Source organism: Petaurus breviceps, unplaced genomic scaffold, assembly GCF_028583685.1.
Source record: "Petaurus breviceps papuanus isolate PSGF00001 unplaced genomic scaffold, PetGlider_PUasm1.0 90750, whole genome shotgun sequence".
Taxonomy (NCBI): Eukaryota; Metazoa; Chordata; class Mammalia; order Diprotodontia; family Petauridae; genus Petaurus; species Petaurus breviceps.
Window position 1 is genome coordinate 1,771,443 of NW_027187335.1, and position 19,518 is coordinate 1,790,960.

The following is a 19,518-nucleotide window of genomic DNA, read 5'->3' on the forward strand; positions in this document are numbered from 1 at the left end:
TCTCTCTCTCTCTCTCTCTCTCTCTCTCTCTCTCTCTCTCTCTCTCTCTCACACACACACACACACACACACAGCACAATGCACTATTTCCCCTCATGGAGCTCAAAAGGACATAACAGGCTTGACTGGTGCCTCCTAGTGTTTTGTTGTTGTTGTTATCATGTATAGGCTAAAAAGATTTTTGCCTTAACCTGCAAAGGTGATACAGAAATCACAAAGGCAACATGGAGAGGCAGCAATAACCCCCTAGCCCCCTAGCATCTTTTTTTCTCTGAAGGTGTCAAACTACTCTTTGAAGTTTATGTTAATTTCCTGGGTTCTCATGCTCACTCCTTTAAAGCTACTGTGAAGATGTCAAGACAGTAGTTCTCACCCTCAGCTGGCCAATGGAACTGGCAAACACTGAGGGGAAAGGAATGATCCAGGTTCCCACAGTGAGTGGATGAGGGGAAAATATCCAGCTTTTCCCCTTCCTAATAGACATCATAGGTTCCTAACACCTGGAACTGGAGAGTACCTTTTGAGACCACCTAGTCCCATCACTTTATTTAATAGATGAGTTAACTTAAGTGACTTGCCTCGATTCACAGAGCAGGGCTGGGACTCCAACCCATGTCCAGTGACTCTATTTTCATTCCTCCTGCCACCACTCCATGACTGTCTCTCATCTTATCTGAGCACTTGTAGTTTTCCCTTAAAATCTGGGAATTCCTTCCATCCCTTGCAGAATTATACAAATGAGAATACAGAGGGTGGTTTCCAAGGGACTAAATATTTATAAAGTGATTGTCAAGATGACCATTTGAACATTCCACTTAACCATGGATATTAATAGGGTTCTGAGTTTGGGATGGTGAAAAAAAAACACAACCAAAATGCTGGCAGGAGCTTGCCTTTCCTGTCCCTGGTATCTATTTCAGACAAAGATACTGAACCCTCTTGGCAGACACTTTTGCTATCCCAATTGTGCCTAGCTCCATGATGTCAGCCTCACGTGCCAATGACCAACATTGCACCAGGTACCCAGAAGAAAAAATAAAATAACCTCCTGGCTTAAAAGTTTCACTTCTGAACAAAACCAGGAGAACAATATATAGAATTATAATAATAGCTAACATTTCTATTGTACTTGTTATGTGCTAGGCACTGTGCACTTTACAATAAAATTGTAAAGACAAACAACTGTGAAAGACTTAAGAACTCTAATCAATGCAATGGCCAACCAAGATTTCAGAGTTCCGATGATAAATACTACCAACCTCCTGACAAAGATAATGGATTCAAGATGCAGAGTAAGACATATTTCTAGACACCGACAACGTGAGAATTTGTTTTCCTTGACTATGTATATTGATTTCAAGGACTCCCACTCCACCCCCCATTTGGCAGGGAAGTAGGAAGAGACAGTATAGAAGAAGGGTAAAAAAAAAAAAAAGAAAAGAGAGTCGTGAAGTATTTTTTTTTAATTCACAGAAGAGAACAGAAGGCCACAAAGAATCATAAGGTAACAGGACAACTTTGAAAGTTACACGTTGAATTTATTAGATGTTTAAGAAAAGCAAGCTCTACAGAAAAAAGACCTGCAATTCCACATACAGTTGTCTTTTTCTGTCCTGTACTTGTGTATATGAAAATGCTCATTTTATTTGGTGTTTAAGTTCAGACTAAAAAATGTTCAAAAAAAAATCTTTCACTCTTAGCAGGCAGAGAGAAAAGAAACCAGGAAGGTGGGGGTGAGGGGAGATGAAGCCTGAACCTCTAGGGAAGACACATTTAAAGTACCTCAAATCAAGGTTCTCACCATTCAACTTTCAGCCAGAAAGCACAGGCAATAAGATACAGAAACATGCTTGTAAAACTCACTCATTCACTCACTCTCATTCTCATTCTCATTCTCATTCTCATTCTCTCTCTCTCTCTCTCTCTCTCTCTCTCTCTCTCTCTCTCTCTCTCTCTCTCTCTCTTTCTCTCTCTCTCTCACCCTGCCCCCCCATCTGTCTCTGTCTCTCTGTCTCTGTGTGTGTGCATCTCTCTGTCTCTCTCTTTCCCCAATAGCACAGAATGAGAGAAATTTGATCTAAAAGTCATGGGAACTCCTTTTTCACTAGTTCTTACCTAGTCTCCTCCATCCCTCCCCACTCCCTACCAGCCTGGTCCCCTCATTAATGTCACTCAAAATCACTTTTTGTTACACTAGTTCTTTCAGTCCTTTGCCCCAATAGTCAGTCTAAAGTTCCTTCCTATTGTTCCCTGTGCTCAGGGTTCTTTGGGACCTGATCAAAAGACCTGATTAGAAGAAAAGAAGCTGTTTTTGAGTGGTTCCCCTCCTTCCTGTTTCCTCCCCCACCCCCAGGTCCTTCCCTTAAGCACTGTGCTCTTCAACACTACACCACACACACACACACATACACACACACACACACACACACAAATACACACACACACACAGCGCTTTGAAATTAGTTTACAATGTGGCAGCATTGACAAGAAGAAAAACAGCTACTGGATTGCAGTCTGCCTATTTCCAAGAATCCAGAAAGAATAAAAGTCATTTTGGTGAAGGCTAGGGTCATGAAAAAAAAATTTTCTACCCTTAAAACAATAAAAATGCAAAAACCAAAAGGAAAGAGAGCCCAGGGAAGAAGGAAAGTGAATCCCTTGACCCCAGGAATTTTCTTTTGCACCTTTTCAAGGGCTCCTCTCCCCAGGCTGCATCATCAAGCCCATTTTATTAGACATTTCTAAACCCCTGAAATTGTCACATAATTGAAACTGAAACAGCCATTTACGGTGCTGAATGGATTTCTAAAGAAAAAAAAAAAAGAATCTGTTCACTGGCCAGCCCTTTCCAGCACTCTCCTTCTCACCCCAACCTAAATTTCAGCGTCTCTTGAACACACAGATGTACACATACACACACACACACCCTTTATTTTTTTACATCCTCCCCCTGCCATAAAAGTTACATATTTCTTTACTGCCTTGGATTTGGGGACATCTGGGTGAAACTCTTCCCAGACAAAAGGCTAAAAAAAGAATCCATTAGGATTAACTTGCCTGTCAGGGCCAGTGACAAATAAATGAATTTGATGGTTTTAGATCAGTCATTAGTGGACCTACCCCCAGGCAGATAAAGACCAACTATTCAGGAGAGAAGCAACTTCAGCCTGGGAGCCTCACAAACACAGAGGTGCTGTTTCCAACTTTAGCTCTCAATCTCCAGAGGGAGGGAATGTGGTATAGCGGAAAGGGCCAGATCTAAAATCTATGAACCCGGGTTCGATTCCTAATTTTGCCACTTCCTTCCCATGTGACCTCAGAAAAGACACTGCATCTCTCTAGATGTCGGTTTCCTCATTTGTAAAATGGGGGAGCTTAACTATATAACTGATGGTGCCCCCTGCAACTCTGGTTGTGATCTATGACCACTTGTCTCAAGGCAGGTCAAACAGATCCTCCAGGTAGGGGAGAGAAAAGGTTACCCAAGTAATTCATCAATCAACAAGAATTTATTAAGCACTTAGTAAGCATCAGGCCCCATGTTATGTGCTGGGGATGTAAAGAAAAAGTAGAAACAGTTCCAGGTCTGATCAGGGGATTGTATCCTAATGAGAGACAACATATGCATAAATAAATATATGCAAAATATACACATAGAAGAAAGATTCCAAAGATAGAATGCACTGAAGGCTCATTCTCCTCTTCCTTACTATTCTACCTCAAAGTAAGGACAAGAAAAGTCAAGTACTTTTCGGGTCACCAGCAAATGGCCCAGCCTATCTAAAGAGTCTTCCAAAGGGGAAGATAAGATAGGACATTAGCTCTACACAATTATGACCCAGAATATGGCCTCAGTAATCACCTGTGAATAGAGGATAATTCAAAACACTATAATGTACCAAGCCAAGATTTTTTAAAAATTTGTATCACTTGGGGGATGGGAGAGGTTTCAGTCACTTCTACCTCCAACCTCCAAAAAGAAGCTGGATGGCTTGGGGTGTTGGCCCTATGTTCATGCCCTAATGCCTCCACCCCCACATGAAGGGTGGGAGGGGAAGGCAAGCAGGATGGGATGCTTTGCTTTGGACATTTCCCATCCAAATCAGGAAATAAGGAAACAGAGTATAATGGAAAGGATACAGAATTCAGAATCAGAAGAACTGGGTTCCCTGGTTCTGTTACTACCCATAGGTCCCTTCCCTTCACTGGATCTGAGTTTCATCATCAATGGAATGGAGGTTAGTCACAATACCACAGGGTTTAGAGGTACGTAAGACCTTAGAGCTGACCTGCTCCAATACTCTCATATTGGAGATCTCTTAAGGTCCCTTCCAGAGATCTATCACATGATCCTCTGAACTTTCCCAAGCCAGGACATGTCATCTGGGACTGTTTCCCTGACTCATCGTATTCATTTCACCCTCACGCTTGTATGTAAGCTTGGCTCTTAGCACCAGCAATAGTGACTCGGGTTGAAAGCAGGAATAGGGGATTATACACTTGTCTGTCTGACCATTGCTCACATGCCCCAGATGACCATTGGTGGAAATCACTAAGGAGACCCTGCCCAGTGAAATCCAATCCCTGAGCTCACTCTGATATGGTATGTTCAGATGAAATGGTTACCAGCTAACAACTGATACAGAGGCAATGCAAAATCTGTGTCCCAACATAGGTATGGACAAGACCATTTTTCAGCCAGCTTAGAAGCTGAATACAACACTGAAGAAGTAGAAGAGAAGACAGAAAAATGTGTCAGAATTATTTCTGGAGCATAATCATTTGTGGATGGGAAAGAGAGAGGAAGCAAAGTGGGAGGAGGACAAATATTTAGGAGAAAAGAACTCTGAGGTTGCCTTGCATGTGACCACAAGTCAAAGGTCAGAATGGTACGTGGTAACCACGAGAGTCACCTGAAAAGTACGAGTCTGTGGCTGGTGAGTAAGTGGGATTTTTTTTTATAAAGACCAAGGTCACAAGCACCATCTGTGAACCCACGTGAGCCAGTCAGCTTTGCTCTGTTTCACGCCACAGACTGGGACTCGAAATGCTAGCCAGCTGTCTCAAAACTGTGTACCACTGGCTAGAAGTGTGGCTGCCTGACAATACAGATGTGTCCAAGAAAACCAATTTCTGCTCCTAGGAGGAGAAAAACAAGTGAAACCATGTGCCCCAGCAACAGTGTCACCTTTGCATACAGGTGGACCAAAGGAATAGCAGTCGATAACTTAGGATTGGCTATATCCCTATCAAGTTGCCTTAGATAGTGACATATTTGATTCTAAAGTCTCCCATTCTTGGCACAATAGGCCTCAGAGGACCATCAATTTAGGTCGAGTCTAACCTCCTCATTCTGCAAATGAGGAAACTGAGGCCTAGAGAGGACAGCTCAAAATGAAGGCTCAACTTCCTAGGTAATCCCACAATGCATCATTAATGGTGACCTCAAAAAGTTCAACTCTATCCACGGCTGCTGCAAATACACACGATGGCTCCCTATGGCCAACTTAATAAAATCCCAACTACTCATTTTTATTCTCATATTCAATGCCCTCTTCCATTCAGTCCTAAGCACTTTTCTAGCTCTATCTGTGACTGTTCTCTTACAAATACCCTGAACCTTATCCAAAGCAAACTATTACTCTTTCCCTAAATATGTTCCAATACTCTCCTGCCTCCTTGTGCCCACTGCCTGGTATGCCCTCCATCTCCAGTGTTCAAAATCCTATCTATCTTCCTAAGTCTATTTCTAACAGTACCTCCCCTACAAGGCTTTCCTCAAACCCCGATCACTACCACCACCACCGCCAATAAATCACGAGCGCTCCTTCCTCTAAAATTCTACAGCTTTCTCTTTACGGCCCCTTTATGGCGCTAACAGTCTAAGTGTAAAAAAGAAAAAAAACTAGTCTCATTGTAGTTCACTGTGGATATGTCTCATCTCTCTACTGGATAGAACCTCCAGGAGGGAACTTATATACTCAGGCATCTTTGTATCTCCCAGGGCTTTGTACACAGTAGGAGTTCAATATTGACAGTCAATCAACAAACATACTATATCAAGCACTTATCGCATGCTATGGCCACTATTTGTTGAATGAATGGTTCAATAATAAGAAGTCACATTTACAAAGTGTTCTCTTCATAACAAGTCTGTTAAGTAGGTAGGGCAATTAATTATTCTTGCTCCCATTTTACAGATAAGGAAACTGAGGCTCCAGGAAGTTAAGTAGCTGATATAAGCTCACACAGTTAGTGAATATCAGCAGCTAGTAGGTATCACAGTAGATAAAACACTGGACCTGGAGTTGGGAAGACCTAAACATAAATCTAGCCTCAGACATTTACTGTCTGTGTGACTCTAGGAAAGTCATTTCTCCTCAGTCAGCTTCAGTTTCCTCATCTGTAAAATGGGATTATGACAACATCTACCTCCCAGGTTGTTGTGAGGATGACATGAGATAATATTTGTAAAGTGTTTTACAAATATATAAGTGCTCCTTTTATTATCAAAGGCTCAATTTGAACTCAGGTCCAGTGCCTTCTGTCTCCTTACACCATGTAGTCCCTTCTGGATGTATAGAGGGCTAAATATACCCAGATGCATGGGGAAATCACAGATTCAGAGATGGAAGAAATGGAAAAGGTCACCTAGTCCTATCCCCTCATTTTTACAGTTGAGGAAACTGAAGCCAAGTGACTTATCCAAGGTCACAAAGGTACCAAGTGGCAAAGGTGAGATCTAAACCAAGATCCTCCAACTCTAAAGTTATTGTTCTTTTCATTGTACCAATCTGCCTCTCAGGATGGAAATGTTGTTTGTTTCTCAGGCATTGAATGGCATCTAGCCTGGCAAGGTTGTTGGGTTTAATAATGCAGAATAAAGAATGATAAATATATGTCACTTCAAGGGAGTCATTCAAGGTGGGAATCTTGCCCCATAAGAGGATCCTTCCTTCCAGCTCTCTGACCACAGGGCTCTTCCTTTCCTGCTACAAAGAATTTCAGAGTAAAAGAACTTCACTTCTCTAGAGGAGGCTCATGACCTTCACGTTAAAATCAAAGAATCCCATTTAGACAGAAAAATTCTACAGTAAGTTCATTCATGTTTTGCTCCTAGGATTAGCCTTTCCCTTATAAAGGCAATTGCTTATAACATGCAACATTTGTACTGCAATTCCCTTATATTTGTATCGCACTTTGCTATATGTAATCCTATCCTTGCAACAACCCTGCAAAGGGCATCTCCATTTTTCAAATGGGTAAAGTGAGGCACAGAGTAGTTACGTGACTTTCCCAAGGTCACAGAGCTATTTAATGGTAAAAATGGGACTAGAACCAACCCTCCTGACATTGATTCCTGTCATTCTTCATTGTGCCTCCTTAGGCTTAGGTACAAATCTACCAGATTTCTAGTGTGTCCAAAGGTCCCAAATACATGCCACCAGATTCTTTCTGGGAACTAAAAACTTGGGAGCAAATCAATAAGTTCTGGAAATGCCAGTTGCTTATTATCTACCACTTAAAGTAGAGGAAGTTTACCCACAAAACCCCTGGAAGACTCCACTAAGTCACAAAGGATGTATCTTCTCTGCGTTCAGTGGAAGAAGGACCCAACTCCAATGAAATCCTAACTCCTCTGGGACCTGAAGCAAGAGGAAAGCAAGATACTTCAAATCTCACATCTGCTGCCGACTCCCTGTGCAACCTTAGACAAGGCATTTCAATTCTCTGGGTCCCTGTTTCTTGCTTTGTAAAATAAAGGAGTTGGAATAATTGATCTCTAAGGTTCCTTTTCAATCCCAAACTCTATGATGCCTCAAGTCACATAGATATACTAGAAACAGAGTGAACCCAAGGGAGGGAATAAGAGGACCAAGGCAGAAGCCAATCAAAAGGACTCATTTATAGTAGACCATTAAAAAAAAAAAAAAAACAGGACGGCTCAGTGAATAGAGCACTGGCCCTGAAGTTAGGAGGACCTGAGTTCAAATGTGGCCTCAGAAACTTAACACTTACTCATCATGTGACCTTGGGCAAGTCACTTAACCCCAATTGCCCTGCCTTCCCCCCTCCAAAAACAAAAAGAAAAAAAAACCCACCACTGTGTAGTAATAATGCTAACAATAAAGATGGTAATTATAACAACAATTGCAGCTAACATTTCCATAGCACGTTATAGTTTACAAAATGCTTTCCAAGTATTATCTCATTTGATCCTTACAACAATCCTGGGGAGGTGGATGGTGTTATATTATCCCCATTTTTACAGATGAGGAAACTGAGGCAGAGGTTAAGTGACTAGCCTAGGGTCACACAGCTAATAGATATTTGAAGTCAAATTTGAAACCAATGCTTCCTGACTAGTACTTTATGTAGTATGCCACTGTGCGTCACAGAACACCTGTCTCTGAAAAATTAAAAATGATTTTCATATAGAATACAAGCAGAGGCACATATTGAGAGAGCTGATTATAACATTTAACAGATAAGGAACCTAAAAAAACCAACCTCAAGTTAAAGGATCATAAGATCATAAATTTAGAGCTGGAAGAATCCCTAGAGGTCCTTTTACAAAAGAGGAAACTAAGGCCCAGGGGAGTGAAGTGACTCCCCCAAAGTCACCCATGTAGTTAATGGCAGAATTGGATTCAAATGTGGGTCCTCCAACTCCAAAAGTAACATTTTCCCCACTGTACCACACTGGATGGCAGTAGGAAAACATGACTGAAAAAGAAGGGTTGTCAAGAGCAGAGGATGACTAGAGGGCAACCCAAATGTGGCCCTGATAATGAAGAAGCCCTCACTGTCCATATGGGATAGACCTCTGGTAGTAAACTTATGAGAGGACTGGAAAACAGTCCCATGGTGGGGAAGAGGCATGAATGCATTGCAATCTGCATCACCAGATGGAACAATGACAGCCAGGAGAGGTCCAATAGAGAGATCTCAAAACTATTCGAGTTTTCTGATCTAGTACCCCGTAAGAATACCTGCTGAAAACTTTAATTTTGGTCCCAGTTCTTCCACTAACTCCCTGAATCTCTCAGAGTAGCAAGTTTCTCCACCTGAAAAATGAAGAAGACCCAAGCTCCCTTCCCTGACAAATAACCTGGTTCTATGATAGATAAGTTATAGAAAAGAGAGAGAATTAAATTTAAAACGAGCACTTCTTCAGCACCTAAACTGCTGGGCACCACACGAGGCACTGGGGAACCAAGACAAAAATGGAACATTCCCTATCCTCAAGCACCTTACATTTACAAAAGCAAAACATACATACATACACATGTATACATATATGCATGCATGCATGCATAAATAAAAGACACAATTAAACAAGCCTCCTCTCCTTCACACTTTGTACAGCCAGAACCCAGCAACAAAAAGCTAGCAAAGATCCCGTCTTTGTCTTCAAGAAGTTTACAATCCACTGTGAGCACATAGGCAGCAACAGGGTACCTGAACCAGTTCTAACACAGAGGTTCTTCCCTTCCAAAATAAGGAAAAGGTAAAGAATTGTCCATGATCCCGTGCTCTGGCACACAGAGAAATAAGGGAAAGGTTTCTGGAGACTGCACAGAAATGGGAGAGATCCAAATTGTGCCACTCAGGGTTCACACTACCCAAACCCAGAGACCCCTCTCAAGTTCTCAAGTTTAGAGGTTGCACACACACAAGCTGAAGTGAAGGCTGCATATCTACTATTTACAATCCAAAGGAGGAGAAGGAAACAATTGCAGCCCCCCAAACCCAGTTTCACAAAAGAGCTTCAATTCAGGAAAGACAGAGAGAGAATCATTCCAAACAAGAATGAAAGCATCCTCAAGAGAAAGATGAAGCTATGGAGCAGACATACATCCTCATCAAAATGGACTGAGGTAATTAGTGTCCAGCAGCCTCTGAAGACTCGACCCTCATAATTAGTTAATAAAATCCAACTGTATTTTTCCGCTGTAGACACTGATCATTTCCTACACTACGGGGATAAATGAACAGCTGAATTCAAAATCCTTAATTCAGCAACTCATTAAAAAGCAGATCAAAACAGATTTTTATTTATAAAATGCATTAAAGAATATTATGACAGGACGAATATTAAATCTGTTCTTGGCTGCCACTAATTCTCTTCAGCATTAAGTTACACTTTCTCCCTGCCATCTTGCCTGAACCCATCTACAGAGCAGTCCTCTTCTCAGCATTAGTCGGGTAAACCACCCAGAGAGTCCAGGAATCAATGGCTCATGTTTCAACAGCGTCTTCCTCATAACTACCAGGGAGGAGGCCATGAAAGTATAATTTTCCCCATTTCGCAAATAAGGAAATCAAGGTCTGGAAAAGTGACTTGACCCATCCAAAAGCACAGATCAAGGAAGTTCCAGAGCTGGGCCTGGAACTCAAGTCTTTTGACTCTAAATCCAGGCCCTGCTGTCACAATGAACTGAAATACACTGGCATGTCACTGATAGCCATTCCGTCCCACAAAGACCAGTGGGCAGAGTCTATCTCTCTAAATGTATAATTCTTAAATAAGCAAAGGCCTTATTATGGAAGACAAAAGTGTATGCTTGAAATTCTATATTCCCACCAAAAATCACTTTGTCAACAGAATATCATTAACTTATACTGCAAAGAAAGAATTCTTGGTCAAGTATGGATTGAACGAGATATTCTCTGAAGTTCCTTCCAGCTGGGATTCTGACACAACATCTTAGGTCCCCCAATTTTCAGCCTGGTATTTATAAAGCCCTTCATAATCTATCTCCTAACAACATTCCTAGTCTTTCAACATACTACTTCCCATTACACACTGTTTCAATCAGTTGGCCCACTATATGACATTCAATGTCTAGCCTTGGTTTCTTTGTACGGTATCTCCCTCCCACCCCACCCATGCACCTGAAATGCACTCCCCTACTTTCCTCCACCTCTTGCAATGCTAGTTTCCTTCAAGGCGCAGATCAGATACTACTGGTCATGTGAGGTCTTTCTCATTCTCTCTAGTTATAAACTCTGTCTCCTTTTTGAAATTATTTTGCATTCTCTCATACACTCTCTGTATTTACTTAGCTGTACATGTTCTGTGTCCCCACCATCCACTCCCCCACCCCTACCCTCTGACCCCTCAGTGGGATGGAAGCATGGGCAAGGAATGTTTTTCATGTTGTATTTGTGTACGCAGAGGGTAGCACAGAACCTTAAGTGCAGTATGTGTTTAATAAATATTTCTTGAATCGAATAAATGACCTTAATGCTGTGGTAGGTGAAAGAAGGAATAACTGAGGGAACAAAGGGAGTTGTGGGAATTAAGTGAACCACAATACAAGTCATATCCTCTCTGTTCTATCTTTTACACTCTCACTCTAGAGAAAAAGGATACTCAGATCCCTGTCACTTGTTAACTCACCTCACTGGGGTTTTATAAAGAGAGACACATTTGAAAAAAGTATCTTGAGGAGGTCTAGTAGAAAGAAACTGGTAAAGTAAGACACAGTGAGATGACATTACATGACAAGGGGATTTATGAAGTTTCCCTTTAAATGAATGGCATCCCAAGAAGAACTGTCAATTTCAGATAGAGGTTTTTAGGGTCCAAAGATTCAATTATAAATATATTACATATGTGGAGAACATTTGTACAGATATTTCAAAAGTCTGAAAAAACATTATCTTTCATCCAGGTCCAGAAGTGGGTCACTGAAAAACCAAGCAACCTATCGTATTTTTATAAAAGTAAATGACCAAATACTACCTCTCTCTCTCTCTCTCTCTCTCTCTCTCACTCACTCACACATACACACTCACACAGATATACATACACAAAACAACAGAGAGAGTATAGGGGGAGGGGAGAACAGAGGCCACCCAGGGTTAGAGTCAGAGATTTTTTTTTTCCCCAGCTTCCTTCTGGAGTAATCTGACCCTGGCTTTCGGCAATCAAATGGGTAACCTGGAAATTTGAAGATCCACATTTATGGAGAAAAAACAATTCAACTAAAGGCAGGAAATACTGCTAATTCTATTCGGACTCCTGAAATTCTGGGCCACACAGTCTGGTGTGCAACTCTAATCCAACGGCGTAATCCCAAAACCATAAAACCTTAGAGTACAAACCTTTTGATGAGGACAGAAATAACCTTGCCCCTTTGGTTCACTAATTAGTATTCACTCAAACTGAAAAGACTGCCCTGAGGCAGGGAGAAAAATATTTGACTACTTTTGCTAAGGTTTAAATCCTTTATGATACAAATAACATTTTTTTAAAAAAGGGTACCAGCATCTATCTTACTTTATACGTGCAGTCCTTAAGCCATCATACCACATGCCAACCAACTATTTTTCCTGGGTGGGTTTTTAAATGTGCAAAACCATGCCTCTCCACACACTAATAAAATGTTCCCCAGCTCCAGGGAGACTGTGCCTAAAGAAACAAATCGAGTTTGTCTGCCTGCTGCTCCTCAGTCCCTTCCCTTCTGGCTCACAATCAGAAGTCTCAGCTTTTCTCTTTCTACCAATGGAGACCCAGGAGCACAGTGCACATGTGTACACACACATACACACCACACCACACACACACACCCCTTTGAATCACATATAGAGTAAAAGTTACAGCAAACTTCAGTTCAACACGTAAATCATGAATCCCTGATTTTGCAGTCACGTGAGGCGTAGCTGTTTTCTCCTTCTAACTTGGCAATCTAAAAGCTACTTTTAAACAGAAGGGGGGAAAAAGTGCCCTACATACTCATGGAAAAGTCAAGTCTTGTCTCAGTCCTTCAAGCAGCTACTCTAGTACTACTTGTACAAGGTTACATTTCAAAAGTTCTCTGCCCAGGGACTGGCATGCACTCGAGAGCACGAACACACTTGTGTACACACACAGACACTCTCTCTCTCTCTCTCTCTCTCTCTCTCTCTCTCTCTCTCTCTCTCTCTCTCTCTCTCTCTCTCTCTCACTTTCTCTCTCTCTCTCACTCTCTCACACACATACACACAGTTACTTTCCAAGCATGATCTATAAGCAGAATGTAACATTATCCAATCAGATTAAAACTAATACATTCATCATCACCTTTCTAAGGTCCAGAAAGGCCTGTGAAGCTCTTAACATTTATTTTCTGGGAAGAGGCATGTAAATAACTAAAGTTCTTCATGATAAATCAGGGGTAGTCCAGGGACTCTCCAAGCAATGCTCCAAAAGAAAACATTCCCCATCTAAAAAGGTACCACTATTTAGTTCCCAATGCCATCTGAGCCACACTTGAACATGATGCCGTAATAACCACGACACTGGATGAAGCCATATGCCCTGGACAAAGACGCTCAATCTCCTCTACCTCCCACTTCTCTCTGAGAGTCAGGCACTGGGGAATCCACTTCAAGCTGGCTAAATCAGACACACAACGCTGCTCTCCTGTACTTTCATGGACATATGCTGATATCCTTTAAGACGCTGTAGGCTTGGGCTTTCAAAAGCTTTTATTACCAATAATTCCCCATTTGAAACCTGAACTTCCTGGCACCAACTCTCTATGTGCCAAAAATCCTACTATTGACCCTCCTTACTTACCTTGGGCTGTGCTCGACGAGGAAATGCAACTTTGGGGTCGATCTGAGGGGAAAAAGGGAGGGAAAGAAGTTAATGTTGCACTTTAAGAGAAAGAAAAGAAAAGAAAAATACCAAGAAAGCACCTAATTATGAATCACTCATTTCTCAGGCTTCCAGATCAACATTTTAGAATCTTCCTAGGCAACTCACAAGTACCCTGAACTTTGACCCAGCTTAACTGTGAAGAAAAGTAAGAAACCCATTGATCTTTTCCATAAAACAACCAGGTATTCCAAACTGTAATTCTCTTAATAAACAAGATACTATTTGCTATTAATTATTTAGGTGAGGGCTTTTTTCCCCAAGACAACACTGAACACTAAATGCTACCTGCCTTCTCATCTGTGGCACACTGCTGAGAGAAAAGATGGGAATGTTATCTGGTGTTTAAAAATATTATAACCTGCAAATTAAATTTAAAGCTTCTTCCAGCTTTAGGTAACTAGGTGTTTTCTCATACCCTGCCCCTCCTCCACCCAAATAAATAAAACAAGAAGGGAAAGAGGGGTTTCAAAAAGAACTAATACACAAAGAAATGTGAATCAAATTATTCTTTTCTTTTTCAAATTAGAGAACTGAATTTTTTTTTTAAATGAGTCTTGTCTGTTGAAGAAGCTGTCCAAAAAACAACTTCAAAGCCTGACATGGGAAAACAAAACAAACATTTAAAACACCAGGTAAACACACCTGGCATTTAAAAACCAGGGATCCTTTCATGAGGGTGGGGTAGAAAGAAGTTACCTTTCTTTGAATCAGGAAGGAAAATGCAGGAAGAAAGCCAGTAATAGGAATAGTAAAAACTAGGCCCCATTATGTTACCTGAAACTGAACTTGGGGGAAGGGTGTCAAATTCAAAAGTTTTTTCTTCTCCATTTAGGAAAAACAATCCAAATCATGCAGACTAAATGCTTATAGAATAACGGAATCTAACATAATAGGGATTTTTTTTTAACCTATAAAAAGTTCCCACAAAACAATCTGGGCCATTTTTATTTTTGAGGGGTGGATTCTGAACTAGACTGAGGATGAGGGAAGAAGAAAAGGTGTGTGTGTGGGGGGGTTATTTCCATTGTTAGTATTCCCTCTACTTTTAAATATCATAAATCTCTGGATATGTTTATCATAAGAGGGTAAAATGAATACTGCTACAAGTTACTTATTCTGAAGCTTTGACTCTCATGAAAACCATTGCCTTTTTAAAATGTAAGTCTGAATCTGATTCAGTTCTGCCAAAAAAAAAAAAAAAAAAAGGCAAAACTTTAACAAGGAAATTTGGTCCCCTCCCACCAAGAAAAAGAGCATTTCAGTTTCTTTTTTCACTGACTCACCTCACCTCAGTAGTGATGTAACACGATGCTCACCTAGCAATAGTTTAAATGTCACAAAAACCTACTTACCTAAACTACTCTATTAAAATGTTTTAAAAACTCTACTAAAAGTAAGCCAGGTTCTAGTTTATGTTACCTATTTGAAAACATATACCTGAGAAATGAGAGATTATGGGTGGTTTTTTTTTAAGCAAAAAAAAAATCTTTCTAGAAAACTATCCTTTCATAAAGATTAAATGACAAATATATCTACCAACAGATCCATCAATGACTAGATATTTGTCTAAAGAGAAATACAACAGGTGTGGATTTTCCATTCTGCGAACAAAATGTAAGACAGGTACATACTTATTCAAAAGAAACAACCAGTTAAAAAAAAAATGGTTTTGGACTGTCACATAGAAATGCAAAAATTAAAGTTATACTCTCAAAAAAAGAGCTAAAATGAAGAGACAATGAAAGACACAAAGTGGGGGTAGGGATGGGGCGGGGGAGATGATTCCATGAGTAGGAAAAGGATAAGACCATCCCCCCCAACAAAAAAAAAATTATATGACAATGTTAATTTCCAAAAAGTCAATTCTCTGAATCCAAGCCAAAGGGACTGTAGGCCATAATAAGATCAGTTTGGTTTAACAATTTTTCCCCCTTTATTGGGGAAACTTTACACAGGCCGCAGGTATTTCTGACGGCTATCTGAGGAGAACATGGCAAATCCGTACCTTTTGCACATCCCTGTCAACTATTTTTTAAACTACCAAAAAATTAAAAACATGAGTTAGTTAGGTACAGTTCTACTTACTGTATCTACAAGTCCTCTAGGAAATGACTAGGATACTATTTTTGAAATGAATAGCCATTACCTAAATAAAACTTTAAACGAAACTGTAAACAAGATCCTCCTTTCCATGTCAATAAACCAACCGCCTCCTGCGCTGAGTTGAAACAAAGTCAAATGCTATGTTATACTAAATAACAGTGACTGAAACGAGTGAATACTGAATGAGTGAAAAAGTAATTGATTTATATCTTATTCCAAATAGGGTTTGACTCTTACCCACAGAACCTCTAACCTACCCTATGTAGGATCAAATTCCCAAAATAAATATCATTTTTGTTTCTTGCAGGGTGGGGGGTTGAGGAGAAGAGACGGGGAAAGAGCTAAAATAAATTCCTGGAATCTGTTTAAAACATTTTTCTTCTTTGTTTTTTTTACAGTCTTTAAAATATCCAGCCCAAATATTATTGGGGGAGTGGAAGAAGAGGGGGTAGGGGTGGGGCAGATAATGATATTTTTTAGACACAAAAACCATTGATCATACCACAACTAATTATCCCTAAAATGGATGGACTGAATGCACGTTCAGCAAAATTAGAAGAGAAATTAAAAGGACGATGAGGAACACACTAAAGTGCTTTCTCTCTAATCTAGATCAGGGGTCAAAAGTGGAGAGTAAATTTGAGGATCCCAGAAATCATTCCGAGGTTTGATTTTGTCTTAGGACTATTTTGTGCTGGGGAGAAATGATCTTACCTAACCCTTCTTTTTACAGATGAGGTTAAGAGACTTACCCAAGGTCACAGAGGCAGTCAGTGACTGTGCCCAGGGCCCCTAACCCCAGACTGAATGCTCTTTCCATCACCCTAAATAAATAAAATCTCTCACATCCACGCCCCAATATCAAATCTCAATGTCACCTTCATGCTCCTGGTTGATGCAGCAATATTAAAATTATCAGAAGCTTTCCTGGATGGTGGGCAGTGGAGTAACCAGCATCATTTGCTATACATAAAACAGCTTAAAGGGCACTTCTCCTTCCTTCCCACCTCCCCTCATCTTCCCACTAAAAAAAACAAATGAACAAACCACCCAAAGTAACATTTTCCACCAAGGAAATAGAATCTAACCATCTTTTTCCCTCCCAGTTCAGACAATGGGCCAATTTCATGCTGACCTCTACTTGCCTTGTTTTACCCACTCTAGGTTTAGAAGCTTCAAATTCATACATAAGTATCTAGACCCACACTGAAAGGCTTTGATGTGACAAGGGGAAAAAAAATCCATTCAAAATCCAAGGCTTTATCACACCATCTGGGGGTGAAGCTTTAAAGCAATCCTGAAGAAGGGTTATTCTAGTCTCTGCATTCTCTTCCCCTCCAAAACTGAATTTAAGCACTGAGCCAACTCACTCTTGTGCCTGGACCCTTCAAGGGGAGATTCTAGCATGGAGGAAAAGAAGACTCCCTAGGAAATAGGATTTCCCCTCATCCCCATGGAATGACCACTGAATGGAGAAGTGCCTTTCAGAAACCCATCCCACAAGGAATCTCTCCCTTCAGCCGGTGGCACCATGTGCCTTGCTAGTTGACAAAGAAAAGTTGCTTGCTCCAGCTTGAAGTTTCAATAGGTCTTTTTTAGCAACTCCTCAGTATAGAAGAGTTCCTCGGACCTTCGATGCTGCCCATCCAAACCCCCAGGATTGCAAATGAGAAACTTATACCAGAGCCTAAAAGTTGGTCCCTCCCCAAAGCGAACTTCTTCGCTCAGTTTGCAAGCTCTCCCTGCAACCTACACAGAACTCCAAGCACATCCTGCAAAAGGACGCTGTCTCTTTAAATGAGCCTGTCATAGTCGGAAACGTAGCAGAAAGAGAGCGAACAGCAACAAAAACATACCGTCTTCGAATCTAACTCATGATGGGGCTGAGCTAATACTTTATCTACACTTGCTGGGTCGGCAAACGTGACAAAACCGAAGCCTCTGCAATAAAACAAAGAGGAAAGGGAGAAAAGAAAAAAGAAAAGGCTATATTAAAGAAAAAGACAAGAATGAATGAACCCCAGCCTGGAAATGGGCGCAAAAGTCTCCCTCCCTCCCACCCCTCCCCGCTCGTTCCCCTCCCCCAGTCCATTCCACTTACTCTCCCCAGTCATCCAGAAATGGGGGGGGGGGGGGAGGGATGAGGGTCAAAGGAGGAACGAGGGGAGGGAGCGCAGAGGTAACTTAGAAATTGCTCTGGCTCTCCAATCATTTGCCACCTCTGTTTCCTCTCCTCCTCCTCCTCCCCTTAATGCTTTGTTTTATACCAAAGCATGCAGGGCAATTGAGAATCACCTTCCTAGGAAGAGGCTCAAGACTTGGTGAACACGGGGCATGGGAGAAGTGGAAATGTGTGTGTTTATGTGTGTAAGTGTGTAAACGTTTAAACTATTTGCAAAGTGGATGCTGCAAAACGTCATTCTAGAAGCGAAAAGGGGGGTGAAGAAAATATAAAGCAAACGTTATCTCCCGGAGTTAAGTCCATATGATCGACCACCAATAATTTGGGAGGAGGGGAGGGAGGCCGGACAGGGAAGGAGGGAAAGCAGGGCCATTCGTCGAAAAGCAAAACAAAACAAAACACCACCACCCATTCTATCCCATTGATACTTCCACAACCACCCCCAAAATAAAACTTTAACTTTGTTCTAAATAAAAACAAATTTAAAGGGGATGATTTTACCTGGAGCGTTTGGTGGTGGGATCTCTCATGACCATACATTCTCTAATTTCTCCAAATTTGCTAAAATAGTCTCTAAGGCTATCTGTGGAGAGAGAGACGGGGGGTTTGCCCTGTGGTTGGGTGAGGAGAGAAGGTGTGGAAAAAGAAAGAAAAAGCAATGCAAATTTTGATCACTGACAAAAACCAAAAGTAGTGTTTTCTTTCTTTCTTTCTTTCTTTGCATTTCTTGCACACACAGGGAAAAATACAGCAATAGAGGTCGAATAGAGGGCTCGGAAAGGATTTGCTATTTAAAAAAATAACCTTGCACAGGAGAAGTGGGGAACCAATGGCGGGGGGTAGGGGGGGTCTGCACTGGGATAACAAAGAGCAATAAAGAAGCCAAGAAGGGGGGGTCCTAGTCTCCCCCCTCCCCTCCTCCCTTACCTGGTGAGGTTTGCCAGCTCAGGCCACCGATAAACATTTTACTAGAGGAAGAAAACATAACAGAAGTGAGCACAGATGTCAGATCGGCCATTTTGACGTGTAACTTACAAAAGCTAAAAGGAAGAGGGGGGGAGGAGAGAACTGGGAGGTGGGGTGGGGGGGAAGGTTACAGCGAAATGCAATCAAACAAAGGTGTGGAACTTCCACCCGGGTGGAGGTGGAGGAGGAGGAGGGGAGGGGGGAGAAGACGTCCTACAAAATGCATGGTCGTCTCTGTTGCAAGGGGAACAATCCGAGAGGTGGTGGTGGGAAGGGGGTGGGAAACTTACCCAGGGTCGTGTTGTGAGTCGTTAGGGCTTCCAGAGGTGGCTTGGCTCCCATCTGCCTCCATATCTGAGGCCCCCCCGCCCCCCCACCCCAAAAAATTAAGCCCCACAGTGATCTGAGCAGAGCAGCGGCCAGCTACAAGCCCAAAGATCTCCCTCCTCCTCCTCCTCCTTTTCCTCCTCCCCCCCCTCCCGAGCTACACCGAATCTCACAGAGAGACGGAGCCGGGGAAGCAGCGAGATCCGTCACACGTGGGATCAGCTTAGCTCAGCTCAGCTCCTTCTCACCCCCCCCCCCCCCCCCCCCCCCCCCCCCCCCCCCCCCC

At 41.7% G+C, this 19,518-nt stretch overlaps 1 protein-coding gene across 8 annotated transcripts in view; it reads right to left on the reverse strand.

Annotated features, from left to right (window-relative positions):
* MSI2 (musashi RNA binding protein 2) overlaps nucleotides 1-19,495 on the reverse strand; it is a 542,542-nt gene extending 523,047 nt beyond the window's left edge. For 4 of the 8 annotated variants that reach the window (XM_069067447.1, XM_069067446.1, XM_069067444.1 and 1 more), the window contains exons 1-5: nucleotides 19,196-19,493; nucleotides 18,867-18,907; nucleotides 18,441-18,522; nucleotides 17,614-17,698; nucleotides 13,571-13,612 (exon numbers count right to left, since the gene is read on the reverse strand). In XM_069067447.1, the coding sequence (XP_068923548.1) occupies nucleotides 13,571-13,612; nucleotides 17,614-17,698; nucleotides 18,441-18,522; nucleotides 18,867-18,907; nucleotides 19,196-19,257 (312 nt within the window). In that variant the 5' untranslated portion in view covers nucleotides 19,258-19,493. Of the gene's footprint in view, nucleotides 1-13,570; nucleotides 13,613-17,613; nucleotides 17,699-18,440; nucleotides 18,523-18,866; nucleotides 18,908-19,195 lie in introns of all 8 variants that reach the window. The other 4 variants (XM_069067445.1, XM_069067443.1, XM_069067441.1 and 1 more) reach the window with 2 other exon arrangements.
* Nucleotides 19,496-19,518: the final 23 nt, after the last annotated feature.